The 19,159-nt window shown below is 35.1% G+C and overlaps 1 protein-coding gene across 1 annotated transcript in view; it reads right to left on the bottom strand.

Moving 5' to 3' along the window:
- LOC106065343 (gamma-aminobutyric acid receptor subunit alpha-2-like) overlaps positions 1 to 19,159 on the bottom strand; it is a 124,771-nt gene that overhangs the window by 21,972 nt on the left and 83,640 nt on the right. Inside the window, exon 4 of the mRNA XM_056039589.1 lies at positions 6,847 to 6,914. Coding sequence (XP_055895564.1) covers positions 6,847 to 6,914 — 68 coding nt within the window. The remainder of the gene's footprint in view (positions 1 to 6,846; positions 6,915 to 19,159) is intronic.

Genomic DNA, 19,159 nt, shown 5'->3' with positions numbered 1-19,159 from the left:
AACAGCCAATGAAATGGAGCTATAAGATGTATCGTTTACTGAAATAAATACAAAAAACTTATGGAACAGCCTAAAACAGCCTTCAACAGTCTAGAACAGCTAATTAAATGGAGCTATTAGATGTGTCGTTTACTGAAATAAATACAGCCTTGAACAGCCTTGAAAAACTATTCAAATAGAACTATGAAGTGAAATGCATTGCAAACTGCGTGTAATATACTAAATTACACTTAGCTCTAAAGCAATGTAGACAAAACTTAAAATAGCTTTGAAAAGAACTGCCTTGAACAGTCTAGGATTTTGGGGCAACGATATTTAATTACTAGAGGGGAAATTTCAAAAGGTATATTATACTGCAGCATCATATAAGTCTGCTAGTATTTCAGACGCTATTACAATTTGAATGGCCTATATATCGACATGTTTGTTGATAGTACTCTTGACCAACCTGTGCTGACCACTGTATATTGTCTCCATCGCTCTTTGGGCATCTTTTGTTTTCAACACACAGTGGCGTAGCTAAGGTTTGGGGAGAAGGAAGGTTTAAATTCGAAAGTCCACCCGGGCCCACATCCAACTGAATGTCCTTTTTTTTCACATTAAATATTAAATATTACGCTACTGCTATCTAATCTTGCTATTCCCTATTCCTGTGGAGTCAATAATACAACTAGATGAAGTTACAGATGCCTTTGCTGCACAGAAAGCACGACATGAGGCGATTTGAAATTTATCACTTTAGCATTATCTCACCAATAAACAACGGTATTATTCATCTAAACAGTCTATATGTTGTTTTTTTTTTTTGTTTTTTTTTTTAAATTATACAAACAATTTGAATTCAGAATTATATAATTATCAAGTACATTATCTCATGTCATGTTGCAGGGGCCAGTAAAATGGTCATGCCCCCAGGCTCTCCAATCCCTAGCTTAGACATTGTCAATAGATATTGAAGAGTAAGCAAAAGTCTCTTGTTTTCTTTTCTAAAAATGCGTGTAGATCATTTAACGCCTGTTTAACAAAAACTGTGGTTCATTGTGGTCTAGGTCTAAATGTCTTAATTACACGTTACTAGACCAACGGGATCAGGATTACTAGATCTAATCAAGTCTAGTGCCACCGGTAATAAGGTACATAATGCAGTTCGAGTCCGATCCGCTTCATAATGCCATACTACCGTAGACTTAATAAATAAATCTGCACCCCTACGCTATCAGAAGATAAACTTTTGCCATACTAATTTATAGATGTAAATTTTGTTCAAATTATTAAGACATTTATGTATAAATGTAGATCTATATATGGCCTCTATTTTGGTACTATATTGATTGTTGTGGAGTGTATACTGAGGACCTGTCAAAACAGTTTTTTTTTTCCTAAGCTTAAACTAAGCGAAGTTCGTATCAAAATTTTTTAACAACATTTCAATCAGTATTTCATTCAATGTTAGTTAATAAATGCACAATATATATTAAAATGAGCCATTTATACTTTTACCATTGTGACCTTACATGCAATTTTTTTTTTGTACCAATGCGCGAATCTAAAAATTAATCATTTAAAAGTTGTGTACATTATTTTAAAAAAAAACTGGTTACACAGTTGATTTTAAAAATTAAATTTTTCGTTTTAAAAAAAAAGAAAAAAAAGTAGAGGTTGCATTAGAACTTTGAAAGGTCTAAAATGTCATGATGTCGGATTTTCAATATCTTTTTCTTGTTTACGAGATCTAAACGGACGGACGGACGAACTAATAGCGGCTATTCCCCTATCGGGGGGTCTCTAAACAGGGGTAAAGTGATTCGCATCCCCTCATTTTAAGTTGGCCTAAAATAGTTCAAGTATCACAGACCTAAACAATGTTACTGGACTCTCAGACCCGGAAAAGACTATGGTCTAATGAAACTATGATTCTGACATAAAAAGAAAAAAAAATTAGAGACTTTTATGAAGTATCATAGAAAAATTTCGAATACAAAAATAATGCGTTTTTTTTTAATTCAATGTAAAAACATAGTTAATACATTTTAATACAACATTTTAATACGTTACAATTTATTTTAATTAATGAAGCGAACAGTGATTAGTTTCACCTTTATACGGCAATTTAGGAGGATTACAGTACCGAAAGCACACAAGACTAAACCAAGCAGGTTGAATGGCTCGTGATAATTTGGTCGTCACTTGTTTTCTTTAATGGATGCATGAATGTACAGATTTACAAACCTGACGATCACTTTGCTGTAGACAAACGAAGTTTTTGGGATTCTTTCGGATGGATCTGTCCTTATTTCCTATGGAAGCCCAAAGATTCCAAGAAATATAAATGGTTTTTCAGTATTGAAGCCAACAACACATAAGACACTAACATAAGTTTACGGTTTACACAACAGTTCACGTTAAAATTGTTCCTAAATTGTCCAAACTTGACGATCACTGGGTTGTCCATTGTCCTTTGCTGTAGACAAACGAAATTTTTGAGATTCTTTCGGAAAGATTTGTCTTTATTTTCTATGGAAGCCCAAAGATTCCAGGAACTATAAATGTTTTTGTTGGTGCGATTGAATTCCTGAAACTGTTGTTATGTACCACAAAGCGGGCTAACCAACACAAACAATTGTTTGTGTACATCACTCAGTCATAAGTCCCACGCCATTGTTTATAGGCTGAACTCTATTACTATGACCGCTTTCCCAAATCACTAGTAGAGAAACCTCCACAAGTTGACAGACCGGTACCGGTTTCCAGATGTTCACTTGTCGTCAACCCAACATTGAGGCCACACAGTATCGCAGTGAGCTCATGAGGACCTTAGAGGACTAGATATAATCTAAGATTAATTATACATTCCAGTATGTCTGGTGTGGAGATAATTAATTGAAGTCATTTATTCGTACATAAGATTCAATAATTTAAATTTAGTGTTTACTTATATGACAGAATTGTGTACTATAACTAGGTATAAAACTTTCAGATTATTTTAAAACAATTTTTAAACAAAAATATTAATGGCGTCACTAGAGTGGATGTCATCCGGAGCGGTAAGCTCAGGGTGTCACCCCAGCCCTCTCAGTTTTACCCTCAAAGTTTCCCAATAAAAACTATTGTTGTTTTAGCTCTTGTGGTTGTACCATAATACAGTGAGCAAAGTACCTACATCCATTTAGTGTTGTTACACAGCGCTATAAATGTCGACTTATTTTAAAATTTCGTTGCTTCCAACACTTCCGCAGAAATTTTGACAGAGTTCTGTTGTTATTGAAAGGTGTTGTGGTTATGTTGTTGTTGGTATTGATGCTTGTGGTGTATTTGTATACTGTTGTACGTTCTATAGTAGAGCCACTATCTAAATTTAATAAAGATAATTTTTTTTAACCAAGTCAAAATGCATTTTTTCTTATCCTTAGAGCCTTCAAACATTGGTAGCATATGTACCAGGATTCAAACCCGGGATTCATGTTTGGAAGCAAAGCGCGTTACCACTCAACCACCTCGCATCAAACTCCACAGTTGAGATTGAATATGATCAGAGTCTAATCACTTATGAACTTATCTTATCTTATCTTATATAAAACAGACGTTACTTCAAAAAAGAAGATGATTACGTCCTACGTGTCATGCATTTAGTCATGCATATTAACCAATGACCTAAATTCTGCCAATTCACTGGTTTTCCTAGCTAACTCAGGCAACCCATTCCATGCTCTAATAGCACTAGGGAAGAAGGAGCATTTGTACAAATTTGTCCTAGCATATGGAACGAGGAGTGTGTCTTTATCTTTGTCTTTCTGAGTATTTTATTAAATTTTGTTTTTGTATTTGAAGATTATGTGTTTTATGTATAATTTCTACTTTATCAGCACTTGGGGGTAATTGAACTCATAGATAGATGTTAAGTTAAATTTCACTTCCGAAAACCCGTTGACACTAAAGGTAAGTCTCCTTTGGGTCTATTTATGAATTGACCACTCCTGATCTAGGAAGATGTTTTGTATGCTTTCTTCTAGATGTTTCGGATGTTCCTTCACAATTCAAGTTTATTACATACTAGCCTGACCCTCCCGCAGATAGGCAAGAGTAGCGTCAGGCAAGAATCGAACCCTAGACAATCGACACAACAGTCCAGAACGCAGACTACACGCCCAGCAAGCCAAATAAATCGAATGAATTTCATTTTTTCATTTAGCCTGAAACACAGATTTATCTACCACATACCAAACTTCAGTATCATCATTTCTAGTTATATCTTTTGAAAAACTGAGAAACTTTAGATAATGTATTTATCTTATAAAAGCAAGTTTGTGTATTTTTAACCTACAAAATAAAAAGAGAAGCACAGAATAAAACAAATGTGCTTTGCATTTAGTATATGCTTCATACTTTTTTTTCAGTAACATCCAGAAACGATATTCATAAATCAATGATTTTGACTGCTTGAAGTATTAAAGAAGTACAACTTTTAAGGGCCAAGATAGCGATTAACTTTTACAGTTCAGACTTAAGATGAAGGAAGGGACAGAACTCTTTCCGCTAGGTATCGATATTTGTACGTGACATTACCGGAACTTGTTTGTCGGGCATCAAGTCAAGCCTCGACACTGAAATACACACACACACACACTAACACAAACACACAGTTGCCCCTCCCTCCCCCCTACTTTAAGAAGTATTAATAGTGACAATTATTAGTTCTTCCAGATAGCGGTCTTCTTTACGAAACAGCGGGAAATCGGATTAAAACGGGAAGTGACTTGCCTGCGGGGTGGGGGGCTTACGTGGCGAGAATAGTAAAAAGCCAGCTAAGTGTAAAAACTGTTCGCCCCGGGAGCCGCTACGTGCGAGAGTTCGCTTCTTTGATAATTGACAATTTATCAGCACTTGGTTGGTAATTGAATTTACTATGTATTGGAGTGTTTCAAAGTCTGCCATGTCCCCAAACAGAATAACGGGTATTGTGTTTTAACAAGTTATTTAGCTGGCCGAAAAAAATTATGACTAATAGCCAATAGGGCCTTAAAAGGGAGATCACTATTGGAGGTGAAAAGCTGACATGTGACAGTAGTTTTAAATACTTCGGCGCTATCGGAACCATTGAGGGAGATTACTGTCCAAGGCAAAAGACAGAGAGGAATGGAGAAGGACTGTCAACAGATCTTGTGTGGTGCCCCCAACGGTCAAACAAACTAAGGGATGGTTGAAGAAGGTGAAGGATGGGATGGCCGAGAGTTAGATTGCTGTTGTCAATCCTAGAAGTCTCAACGTCGAATCCAAATGACGAGATCGAGAAAGTGCTTTCGGGACAATTAAGCCAGGGGTTCTCAACCTGTGGGTCGCGACCCCTTTGGGGCTCGATTGACGATTTCTCAGGGGTCGCCTAAGACCATCGAAAAATGAATTGTTTTTGTCCATTTTTCTATTGCTGTGTGTGTGTGCTAGGGGGGTCGCGGCAGAGTGGGGGGTTGTAAAAAGGGGTCGCCGAGCCTAAAAGGTTGAGAACCGCTGAATGAAGCCGAACATGAGTCCCTTCAGAACCGACATTTAACCTGAGATTTGCTGTACTTTACATTTGTTGATGCTCTCGTTTGTTGAAGCTGATATTGGTTGCACCTGTCATTTGCCTGACATTTCTTTACATGGCATTAGTTAGTTCAAGTCTTCATTTATAGTACAGGCTAGTTGAAATTTATTGTACTTGAAATTTGTTGTCTTTTGGAGTAACTGTCAATCGTCACTCATTGTACCTGTCATTTGTTGTAAATATCGTTTGTTGTAGATATCTGTTGTTGTAATTGTCATTTGTTGTAAATATCGTTTGTTGTAGATATCTGTTGTTGTACTTGTCATTTGTTAGAAAATATCATTTGTTGCATATGTCATTTGATGTGATGTACCTATCTTTTGATGTCATTTACAGCAACTAGGCCAACAATTTGTCATTTCTTGTATGTGTCATTTGTTCTACCATTTGTAATTTTTCTATACCTGTCGTTTTTCCCCTATGTTTTACTTGTTATTTGTAGTCATTTGTTGTACTCATTCCACTTGCGCCGCCTCTGAAGGATTTTGAAAATAACAAGAAAGAGTGTATAATACCGAGATCCTCTCGAGAACGGGTCTTCTGTACAGCCCTCAGGCAACGCCGCCTGCGCTTGCTCGGACATATTCGCCGGATTGAGGACAATCGCATCCCAAAAATGATTCTGTACGGGCAACTTGCGTCTGACTCAAGAAAAACTGGTCGCCCCCACCTCCGTTACGTGGATGTGATAAAACGGGATTTAAAATCACTGAACGTTGAGACTGACCACAGTGAAGACATAGCCTTAGACCAAATTAGTTGAAGAGAGATGGTGACCAAGAAAGCTATGGACAGCGAGAAAACATGAGGCCTTAGCTCTTGAAGAAAAGCGTGCCACACGAAATCTGGCTGGTTCCTCTACCATCAAAGCAAAAGCCACCTTGACCTGCAATATATGTGGACGTGAAAGTCTATCCAAAATAGGGCTCCACAGCAATATGAAAAAGTGTTAAAGATGAACCATAGTCATTCTACGACTGAAGGAGGCCAACTATGTTGTACCTACCTTAGTAATCACTTTTTTTGTACTATTAATTCGTCAAGAGAGTACGGAAAGTTTAACAGAATGTTAGATCTTCCCTACGCACTTTTAGATAATAAAAGGAACCTAAAAATGTTGAAGACATAAACTAATCGATCAGCTTCAAAATAATAAGTTTAGATATTTTCTACACAATCACTGGATAACCACAAAGTGAAAGTTTAGCATAGTGACGGCATAGTCTTTAGCTGTAGCGTTTAGTTGATCAATGTAATCTACTCACCATGTCTGTTTCCTTGATAGGCCCCATACTTTTAATGAGAATGTCTGTATCTATGATAACCCTCTCGCCTGGGGAAGAAAGAATGCATGAAGCCATAGTGCATGTCAAGTAATTTACGATATTAAATAATGTAAATTGAGGAACAGGATAAAACTAAACGAAATTGGCTTCCCACATACTAGGTCTAGACCATAGACATAAATAAATATAGACTTGCCGATTAAAGAGTTTTATGAAACGAAAGTTTGTGACTTGCAATTTTGTGTACTTTAGTATACAGCATTTATGAGCAGTATAAAAGTTAAGTATTCATGTCTATTTCAGCCACACACTTATATAAGTATTACATATATTGTAAATAAGAAGGCAGAGTATTTTTTTTTATCCATAAATGTAGAGATCATGCAATTTTTCATAATTCGGAAATCCGAATACAATGTTTTCAAGTTACATGAAGTTACTTCCTTCGGCCAGTCTATATTTATTTATGTCTATGGTCTAGACATGTTTAATATTGGCGTTGGCATGTGACAAGTTAAGCGAAAGAGTAGTCTTATTTGGCGTAGGTGTAGCCTCATTTATCAAAGACGTAGCCAAAATTTTACATCAGCATACAAAACGTCGGCCTGATAGATTGAAATCTAACCTCACGTTTTTGATTCAGGACTGAAGACTAAAAAATAAAGTAGCTATAATACATAAAACACTAAACATTAATTTACAAATACAAAAAACTAAACTTAATGAAATACTCAGAAAGACACAAAGATAGGAACACATTTCTTATTCCATACGCTAGAACAAATTCGTACAAGTGCTCCTTTTTTTCTCAAATACACAAATATTCAAAACTAAATGAAGATTTTAAAGATTTTTTAAACCGTAATCCCCTTATGAGGAGGGTTGGAAGTGGGCCGGGCGTGGCGTTACCACTTCGCCCTAAGTAGCTAAGTTATCACTGAAGTTCAAACCCTTGACTCTGTTCTTTGCTGGTACGGGTGGAGTTGATGAGGTTTCGTTAATAGCAAGTTGATTCTGATTTGTGCTAGCTCAAACTGACTGTTGTTAAACCCAACAATTGACTTAAACGACATAATACTGCAAGTAGGCCTACAACAAGGAAACAAAACAAAACAAAAACGTTTAAAAAAACCTTACGTAATAAGTGTATTATGTATCAATGAGTATAGATTAGTCGTGTTCCTATATACGTAATCGACCTAGACATAATACATCTGTGCGATTAAAAATATTTACGAAGCTTATATCAACTCACTCTGTCTGTCTGTCTGGTACAAAGTGTGTACACGTTATTTCTCCCACACCCAATCTCGTATCAAGTTCAAATTTATTCATTGGCATAGACAAGACATAAATCAATAAAACAAAAGTAACCAATTAGACAATTAATAACTTTTTTTTTTATTAAAAAATTAATTATTTTGTTTGATACCAACGAAGGGAATCTAATACTTCAGTATTCACAGACATGGCTAAATTTGTTAGGTTAATCCCCTTAAAAATTGTCAACACTTTTTCTCCGATAAATATGATACTTTATTTTTAACAATTATTTATTGTACCTGACAAAACACGAATCAATAAACTACAGTACTCAATTAGTCAATTATTTTGTTTGATATCGAATAAGGGAGATAACTTTTACATTATTAGTAGATATAGTTTTAAGAACGGAGTTTTTCCCCTTTAGATAAGCTTGTTTTTTTGTTTTTTTTTTCTAAAGGACTTTAAAAAATTTTGCATGTTTAAAATGAAAGTCTGTAACTTTCTATTCCAATTTATTAAGAAAAAAAAAGTAGCAGTTCTTAACTATGTAATATTTGTTTTTAAAGTGGTAGGTCTGGGTTAGAAAGTCCATCTGAATATCAATTATTTGTCTATTTAGTTACTCGAAAGAGTGTTTATTTTAAAGATACGGCTCAGTCTAAAAGCTGCGTATGTGTGACTTTATTTGAAGGGTTAAAAAGTAGGATTCAAGTCAGCGAAAATGTGGTTCATCACTTGCCTATATCCAAACATAGATTCATATTGCGTAAAAATGAAGCAATAAATTAGTTAACAGTGACGCCCCAACAGACCTAAAAATGTATAAATGTAATACCTCCTCCATTCTCCTCCCAGGGACTATTAAAATTAGTTTTTGTATGTACTTAAGTCAGCCATGTCCATTCAAATATAAAAGCCTATTTCGTGAGAACAGGATCGATAGCACAATAGGAAAAAGAAAAACTCTTTTTTTTTTCAATTCACTTTCGAAATTCATGGTATCACAACAACAAATGTAATAACTTTGTTCAGAAATTGTTCATAGTTCTTACGTTCATTTGCGTGTCCTATTCTCCCTCTCTAGACATGTGAAAGTCCGCATACATCCCACATGGGCTTAAATCTCACACGAAATGCATGATCTTCGGAGTTTTGAAGGTCAATGTCTTTATTTACTAGTAAAGTCCAACATTTCCGGGACACATACACACACAGACGTTGTTATGGATGGTGTGTTGTCAGTACTCAGTCATTCTCAAACTATGAGGGAGGCTAGTGCTTACAGGCTCTGTTATCTTGTAGTCATAGACATATTGAGGCGGACCAATGTGCGGTTGTTATCAAATGCACTGTTCATTATAATATACCCGCTGGAGTTTATCAATTAAAAAGTCATAGTCGCAGAAAAGGGAATAGATGTATTGTGCTACCTCTATAAAATAATGTAGTATTGCAGTATGTAAATGATAAAATATTGGTCAATGTCTCTGGTAATATTATGTCTCTTTGTGGTTTTAATCAAGCCAATGCTATACTCTTAGCGTCTATGTTGTATACTATGACTCGCGTTGCAACGAAGCCCTTAACGTACTGATAAAGTGCCGGAAATAATGACGCGCTGAAAAAAAACCCCACAGAATTCGGTTACATCCGGGTATGACAGATAGCGTAGTGATACAATCAAGACACTTGGACACAAAGCAAGACGTTGCCCAGAAGCTTCGGCAATGAATAAGTCATTCCGTACTGCCATCAACTCACGCGCTAACCTATTCCCATTCAGCCCACACAGCACGCCAACACAACATCTATTTTATGGCTGATTCCATCGATGTCTGCTCTTAGTCTTCTGTTGTATTCACGGTCCCACACGCGCGCACACGCACACACACCTACATCAGAAATACATTTATTCCTCGTTTTGCTTTCCAAGTTAGCTATCAATGTCAGATGAACTATACTCTGTACCGTCCAACAAATATAAAACATCTTTACAAATGATCTTCTGTCAGTGACGTAGCCTGGGTGGGGAGAGGTGGGGGTCCAAATTTGAAAATTCATCTGGGCCCTAAATTGAGGGAGTCCCCCAAATGTAGTGTCCGAAATTGTTTTTGCATTAACTATTACGCCATTATCTCATGTCATGATGTCGATTGTCAAAATCAAGGGGCCCCTAAAGAGATCAAGACCCCGAGCCCTAGATTCCCTAACTACGCCACTGTCTTCTATATAGTGTCTGGAGAAAAGAATTATTTAACATTTTCTTCATAATTTTTCTTCAATTATATTTCACATTCAGATTTAAACACACCAGTCTTTTCTTTATGTTTTTAAACTTAGAAAAGAAGAGTAGACAATTAGGAGAAACTTTGGAAGGGGGGGGGGAAACAAAAAATAGGAAAGAAAATTAAAAGAAGTGGATTGGGGGAGATTTTAAAATCAATAAAGAAATGAGATGAATGTGAACAAGTCAAGACATCGTCATGGGATTATTGTATTGGTCAAAAGTACCACTAGTTATTTTCTGGATACTAATTACTAGAGGAAGGGCAATCTTATCTTATAAAATGCGGACGTTACATCAAAAAAAAAAAAAAAAAAAGAAGAAGATTATTACGTACTACGCGTGTCCCTATGTCAATCTAGTCATGCATGTTAACCAATGACCTAAATACTGCTAAGTCATTGGTTTTCCTGGCTGACTCAGGCAACACATTCCATGCTCTAATAGCACTAGGGAAAAAGGAGTATTTGTACAAATTTGTCCTAGCATATGGAACAAGGAATGTGCCTTTATCTTTGTGTATTTCTGAGTATTTTATTAAATTTTCTTTTTGTATTTGAAGATTATGGTTCAGTGTTTTATGTATAATTGCTACTTTAAAAAAAAGTCTTCAATCCTGAAGGCTTTCTAAATTTAATGATTTTACTAAAAGTGTTACTCTTGTCAAAATTTAAATATTTGACAAGCTATGAATCTTACTGCTTTATTTTTGTGTCTGTTCCATTTCTTAATGTTTTCTTGAGTTGAGGATCCAAACAGAGGATGCATATTCTATTCTAGTCACTGGCGGATCCAGGGGGGGGGGGCGGTAGGGGCGAATTTTATTATAGAATTCACACAATTTGTATACGAATTTATTACTTATGTTAAAAATATATACTAATTATTTATATTTCAACCTATTTTTAGATTATTTCGCCCCCCCCCTCTAGTATGTTGGCCGATTGGTGGGGTCGGGAGGGGGCGATGGTATCAATCTCGCCCCCCCCCCATGCACTTTCGAGTGGGGGGGCGGTCCAATTTTTTTTGTAGAAATCGCAGCTTGCTAATAGAATCAATTTAATATCTGTATTGTCAAATCTTGTTATTGATTTTTTAACCGATCTTTATATTATGTCGTTCCCTGTTTGCCGATTGGTGGGGGGGGGGGGGGGTATACCTCTACTGCCCTTCCCACCTAAACCCTTTGAGTGGGAGGGGGGGCGGTCCGTTTTTTATAGAGAATTCATAGTTTGTGAACAAAATTAGTTGAATTAATATATACATTTTATATTATGTCGCTCCCTTTCTAGTATTTTGGCCGATTCGGTGGGGTGAGAGGGGGGGGCGATTACATGTACTGCCCTCCCCACTCTAGCCCTCTGAGTGCTGGGGGGGGCGGTGCTATTTTTGTGGAGAATCATAGTTTGTGAATAAAATTAGTTGAATATCTATATAATATAAACTATGTATTGATATGTGGCCCATTGTAAATATGTCGTACCACACTCTAATCTCAAATTGTATCATTCGTAAATTTAAATGTAAAAGGGTTGTACCATGTGGGAGGAGCGATACATGCAATCGCATTTCCCCCATCGGACAAATCAATACTTTTTATTTTTGTATTATTGTTAAGAAATTACAAAATTTAAAAAATCGGTCACTAATATAATTTACATATACTATAAATTAAATTCTTATATTGAGGCGCCCCACCCCTATTCTTTAATGCCAAATTCAATCTTTAGCAGAAATTATTAAAGGAGAGAGGATTAATGGTTTTCACTCTACCGCCCCTCCCATTTCCAGACAGAATTTATTTAATTTCACATGAATTTATCATAATTATTTTAAGTAAGACTTTGCATTAGAAAAGTTAGAATTCAAACAAAATTTTTCAGTATAAGAGCCATGATTGAGATGAGTTATAAACTCTAATAATATTTACATAGTCGCCTTTTACCAACCTTTACTCAATCTGATATTTTTCTTGTTAAATAACTCACAATTTATACTTCAATTTTATTGAATATTATTTATTGAATAATTTAAATTTTTTTTCGACGGCGATCCCCAAAGCCAAAATCTAAATATGTGGGGTATCTTATCTTTTCAAGGAACAAATCGGTTTTATTTGTAATGTATTAAAGGCCTATAAATTCATATTAAAATAATTTTCTAGTACATTAATCAAAAGGTCCTTTTTAATAGTATGAATAATGAGCTTCGAACTCCATTGATGAATAATGAGATGTAGAAGTCAGGACAAGGCCCTTCTGCAATGAAGAATGCAAGAAAACGCCTTTGGCGTCGGGGCTTCGCCCCGAACTCCATTGATGAATAAAGAGCTGTACTTATCAGGAGAATGCGTTTCTGCAGTGAAGAATGCAAGAAAACGCTTTTGGCGTCGGGGCTTCGCCCCGAGCTCCATTGATGAACAAAGAGCTGTACTTATCAGGAGAATGCGTTTCTGCAGTGAAGAATGCAAGAAAACGCTTTTGGCGTCGGGGATTCGCCCCGAACTCCATTGATGAACAAAGAGCTGTACTTATCAGGAGAATGCGTTTCTGCAGTGAAGAATGCAAGAAAACGCTTTTGGCGTCGGGGCTTCGCCCCGAACTGCATCGATGAATAAAGAGCTGTACTTATCAGGAGAATGCGTTTCTGCAGTGAAGAATGCAAGAAAACGCTTTTGGCCGAACCCCACAAAAGAACCTTATAGCGCTGCCCCAGTTGTTTTGTTTTTCCCCGAAGGTTGAGAAATGCTGCTTTTTAAAAATTCTCATATATATATATATATATTTATATATATATATACAATTTTATATGTGTGTGTGTGTGTGTGTGTGTGTGTGTGTGTGTGTGTGTGCGTGCGTGCGTGCGTGCGTGTGTGTGTGTGTGTGTACTGTACGCACGTTTTGGCATAGGGTTAGGGTTTGGAAAAGAATCACCCCCCCCCCACTCCAAAGTTCTGGATCCGCTAGTGATTCTAGTATTAGCCTAACCTATTGCGTTTGTAGTCTGTGTTACTGGTGTACCATGAATAAGATAAGTGGAATTAATTTGTTTTAGTTTTCTTTGTTACTTTGAATAGTTGACAAGTGAAACAAAAAGCAATAGAAAGATAAATAACACGATGGGAAATAATCTCGACAGAAACATTGACCAGAAAATAAACGTATAGAGTATGTGTGTGTATATGAAACAGACAGCATAGAAGTTTATTACGGTTCATAAAAGCTGATATAATGGATGGAAAGATAGACAGATAGATATAGGCAGTAGAGAAATTAAGATAATTAATATTAGGATCGAAATATCTAATCTATCTATCTATCTATCTATCTATCTAATCTATCTATCTAATCTATCTATCTAATCTATCTAATCTATCTATCTAATCTATCTATCTAATCTATCTATCTAATCTATCTATCTAATCTATCTATCTATCTAATCTATCTAATCTATCTATCTATCTAATTTATCTAATCTATCTATCTAATCTATCTATCTAATCTATCTATCTAATCTATCTATCTAATCTATCTATCTAATCTATCTATCTAATCTATCTATCTATCTAATCTATCTAATCTATCTATCTAATCTATCTATCTAATCTATCTATCTAATCTATCTATCTAATCTATCTATCTATCTAATCTATCTATCTAATCTATCTATCTAATCTATCTATCTAATCTATCTAATCTATCTAATCTATCTATCTATCTAATCTATCTATCTAATCTATCTATCTAATCTATCTATCTAATCTATCTATCTATCTAATCTATCTAATCTATCTATCTAATCTATCTATCTAATCTATCTATCTATCTAATCTATCTAATCTATCTATCTAATCTATCTATCTAATCTATCTATCTAATCTATCTATCTAATCTATCTAATCTATCTAATCTATCTATCTATCTAATCTATCTATCTAATCTATCTATCTAATCTATCTATCTAATCTATCTATCTAATCTATCTAATCTATCTATCTAATCTATCTATCTAATCTATCTATCTATCTAATCTATCTATCTAATCTATCTAATCTATCTATCTAATCTATCTATCTAATCTATCTATCTAATCTATCTATCTAATCTATCTAATCTATCTATCTAATCTATCTAATCTATCTAATCTATCTATCTAATCTATCTAATCTATCTAATCTATCTATCTAATCTATCTAATCTAATCTAATCTATCTATCTAATCTATCTAATCTATCTAATCTATCTAATCTATCTATCTAATCTATCTAATCTATCTATCTAATCTATCTAATCTATCTAATCTATCTATCTAATCTATCTAATCTATCTATCTAATCTATCTAATCTATCTATCTAATCTATCTATCTAATCTATCTAATCTATCTATCTAATCTATCTAATCTATCTAATCTATCTAATCTATCTAATCTAATCTATCTATCTAATCTATCTAATCTATCTAATCTATCTATCTATCTATCTATCTATCTATCTATCTATCTAATCTAATCTATCTATCTATCTAATCTATCTATCTATCTAATCTATCTATCTAATCTATCTATCTGTCTATCTATCTAATCTATCTATCTATCTATCTATCTATCTATCTATCTATCTATCTAATCTAATCTATCTATCTATCTAATCTATCTATCTAATCTATCTATCTAATCTATCTATCTGTCTATCTATCTAATCTATCTATCTATCTATCTATCTATCTATCTATCTAATCTAATCTATCTATCTAATCTATCTATCTAATCTATCTATCTAATCTATCTATCTAATCTATCTATCTAATCTATCTAATCTATCTATCTAATCTATCTAATCTATCTATCTAATCTATCTATCTAATCTATCTATCTAATCTATCTATCTAATCTATCTATCTAATCTATCTATCTAATCTATCTATCTAATCTATCTAATCTAATCTATCTATCTAATCTATCTATCTAATCTATCTATCTAATCTATCTATCTAAAGGATGGCTGCCTGGTCGAGTGAATTGCGTGCTGGACTGTCTTTCAGATTTATCGATGGTCCTGGTTCAAACCCTGCCCGCTCCTATCCCCAGTCGTTTGGACAAGGAAGTAATTATCTTCAACTCTGAAGGAACATCCGAAACATGTAAAACATTTTAAAACAACAAACAAACAAACAAATATTTTTACTATCTATCTATCTACTCTGTCCATCCTTCCATCTATCTACGGATCGATCGATTAATATTATGTAGACACATATACGCATGTACATTTTTGGTGTGGTACGGTACAATTGTAGTATGTTTTTTATTGTTGATAAAATAGACATCTAATTTTGTTATAGTTATCTAATGTTTACATTATTTCACTGTATACAAAATGTTGTTTATAAGTCATGCAAATAAACCCAAACCTAAGTCTATATACTTAGAAGACGAGGTTGACTTTTTCTTTGCAGTGCTTAGAATCGGACCAACTGAGTGATGACACTTTAGTTGATTCCCCAAGTGACTTCTCTAACTCGACCATCTTATCTCCCTTTTTTTTTTGAGTATCAAATCCTATTCAATCCCTCTGGAGTCGGTACCTCATCCAATAGAATATGAAAATTGTGGATAATGCCAGTATTTGTAGCAACGGCCTCTGAACAAGTGTTTGCTGCAGCGCCAGGAGAATTGTGGCGTCGTCTTAATGTCCCTGTTGGTAATATCTTAATATTTTGTAGATAGACTTCTGGTCCTTTTTCCTTTTTTCTTCTTTTTTTTTTAGAAAGCTTATTTTAACTTACTCTGTCTATCTGTCTGGTAAATTTTTTTTTACACTTTTTTTCATGCACACATTTTTTAGTATCAATTTACACAATTATTCATAGGCATAGAGAATACATGGAGTCGCGGTGGTTGAGCGGTAAAGCGCTTGGCTTCCGAACCGGACACCGGGGTTCGAATCCTGGTGAAGACTGGGATTTTTAATTTCGGGATCTTTGGGCGCCTCTGAGTCCACCCAGCTCTAATGGTACCTGACATTAGTTAGGGAAAAGTAAAGGCGGTTGGTCGTTGTGCTGGCCACATGACACCCTTGTTAACCGTAAGACACAGAAACAGATGACCTTTACATCATCTGCCCTGTAGACCACAAGGTCTGAAAGGAGAAGTTTACTTTTTTTTTTATAAGAATACACGAATCATTAAAAAAAAACAACAATAAGTCAATTTAATTCTAGTAATTAATTTTTTGGTTAGATACCAACAAAGGAGATTAATGCTTCAGTATTCAGAGCTACGGCTCAATACTCAATATATATAGTTTTATCCCCTTAGTTAATTGAATACACTATTTTTCCTACACCCAATCTCGGATCAAGTTGATACTTATAGAATTATTTAGTGTACCTAACCAAGCATGAATAAATAAACAATTTACCAATAAGCCAATTATTTATTGGAAATCAATTATATGGATATCGAATAAGGGGAAATAACTTCTACATTATTGAAAGTTATAGTTGTAAGTGCAGAGTTATTCGCCTTTTTGTTTTTGTTTTTTAAAGGATTTTTAAAATATTTTGCTACTTTGTCAATTAGACAAGGGAAATTATGGGATGTAAGCAACGAGTCATGGTGAACTGTGGTCTTTGAAAGGCCTGTCTAAAGTTTATTTTTTTAAGAAATTAGCAGACAACGTGGGGGCGCTATTTTCTCATGTCAGAATGGCCAAAGTTCTTTCGTGGCCAATGCATTGTTCTGCTGACGACTTTTGAGTGTCAAATATTTTTTTTTATTTAGGATTGTGTAGTTGTGTAGTGTTTCTATTTCATGTTTGTGTTCACTAAACCTGAGACGGCAGCCTAATCTCAAGCCAACGCGCAGGGCCGGTCTTAGGCCACTGCAACCTATGCAGTCGCAGTGGGCCCCGCTCTTTTATAGGCCCCGCGCGATACGAATTCTAGGTGTAAATTATTAAATTAAATCATTTTAACTTAATACTATAGCGTTCCTGGAATTCTCCTGAATTTAAAATTATAAGAAAAAGTCATAAGAAATCTCCTGAAATTATTAAAAATCTTTTTAAAACTGATGCGAGTCTCCTTAAAAATGGCGAAATTGTCATTTCGGGATGTCATTCAATATGGACAAAGCCAATCCTACTCGCGATAAGAAAAAACGGCATTGTCAGCTTTCATTTAATAAAAATATAATAAGAAGCTGAATGTTAACCAAAAAAGAAGTTCAAATACTTAATTTACTTTTATAGTCACTGGCATATTAAGATCTAAATCTATCTCGACCTCTGAGAGAAAAAAAAGCGATATTTTGCTAATCGATGGTAAATCTAAAAGGGAGATATGAATGATTATCGGATTTTTGTTGGAAAACTACAATCTACTGTAAAGTAAATGTAATGTTAATTTGACAGTGATTTTGTACTTAGTAAAGTATTTTTAAAAAGACGACTTTTTTTTTAAATACAAAATCTTAATTTTCACTTATTATCCTTATCACAACCCAAATTAGACCCCGCGCAATCCGTTTCGCGTAGGGCCCCGCAACCTGTAGGACCGGCCCTGCCAACGCGGTAACCACTCTACTAGTGGAAAGACCATGGCAATGTGGGACCGAATGGTGTTATATTGTTTGTATTTTATGTATGTGTTTACTAAGACTGAGACGGCAGCCCTATCTATAGGTTTGAATACCAAATAATTTATCGGGCGTTGCCGATGGGTAATGCTTGTGTATATATAAAAGATAGATCGATAGTATATAATTATAACTCACATTTATTACTATTATTATATGTGATACTTATATTACAACACAGATTTATATGAATGAAAATAGGCATAGATTTTTTTTTTGTCTCCCCTGAAATCTAAACATATGCAAGGAGAACCCAATCACCTCTATCAGCTAAAAATAGCGCGCAGGGGGCGATAATACTAGCCACGCGAGAAGAACACAGGAAAGATGAGATGATATTGACTCGTGAACTGATGCAGGATGTGTCAAGTAAATTGAACCAGGATTCCATTCAGTATGACGATAGATGACCTACACGCTCGATTACATATAGGATCGCATGAAGCTCAATATATTATCCCTGAATCCCTTGGTCTGAGCTTAAAGCATATGTTCTGGGGTATTGGGCTGAAACATTTGGCTGTTCTATTTAATGCATTGTCACTTTTTTTTTCTATCTCCTGGCCCATGCATGATGATCCTAAAAGTGCAAAGTCTTAGCTTGTTGATTCAGGGGAAATAATTCTAATAATTAGTGAATCTCCATAAGGGCCATAACGGGCCAAAGATGTTATTGTCTTTCTGTGTGTATGAAAGGCAGTTTCTCGGGTTCGCGAGGTCATGTGATATACTGGACTCATCCTTAATCATCGGAATGGCTATTCTTTATTCTCAGGGCTACAACTGATTTGATGGACCAGAAAGGATATGTTTGCGAGGTTTCAATTGTGGGAAGGTATTTGTTCCATATAGGCTACTAAAACAAGAATCACACAGATTTTTAGATAAGATCATTTAAAACGATTATTCGGCACTTTTTGTTTTGTTTCCTGCCCACCGGGCATTTGCCTGAATGTCCATAAAGCCAGTTGTCCCTAAGACGACACAATTTTCTCATATCAGGTAATGTCACAAACTGCCAATAGGAACGTGGGTCTCCATGGAATATAATCTGGGAGACCCAATTGACCAGGAGGAAGTGATAAATAATTCCCTCCCAAATGGC

This window comes from Biomphalaria glabrata, chromosome 8 (genome assembly GCF_947242115.1).
Source record: "Biomphalaria glabrata chromosome 8, xgBioGlab47.1, whole genome shotgun sequence".
NCBI lineage: Eukaryota > Metazoa > Mollusca > Gastropoda > Planorbidae > Biomphalaria > Biomphalaria glabrata.
This window is presented reverse-complemented; position numbering and strand designations above follow the sequence as displayed.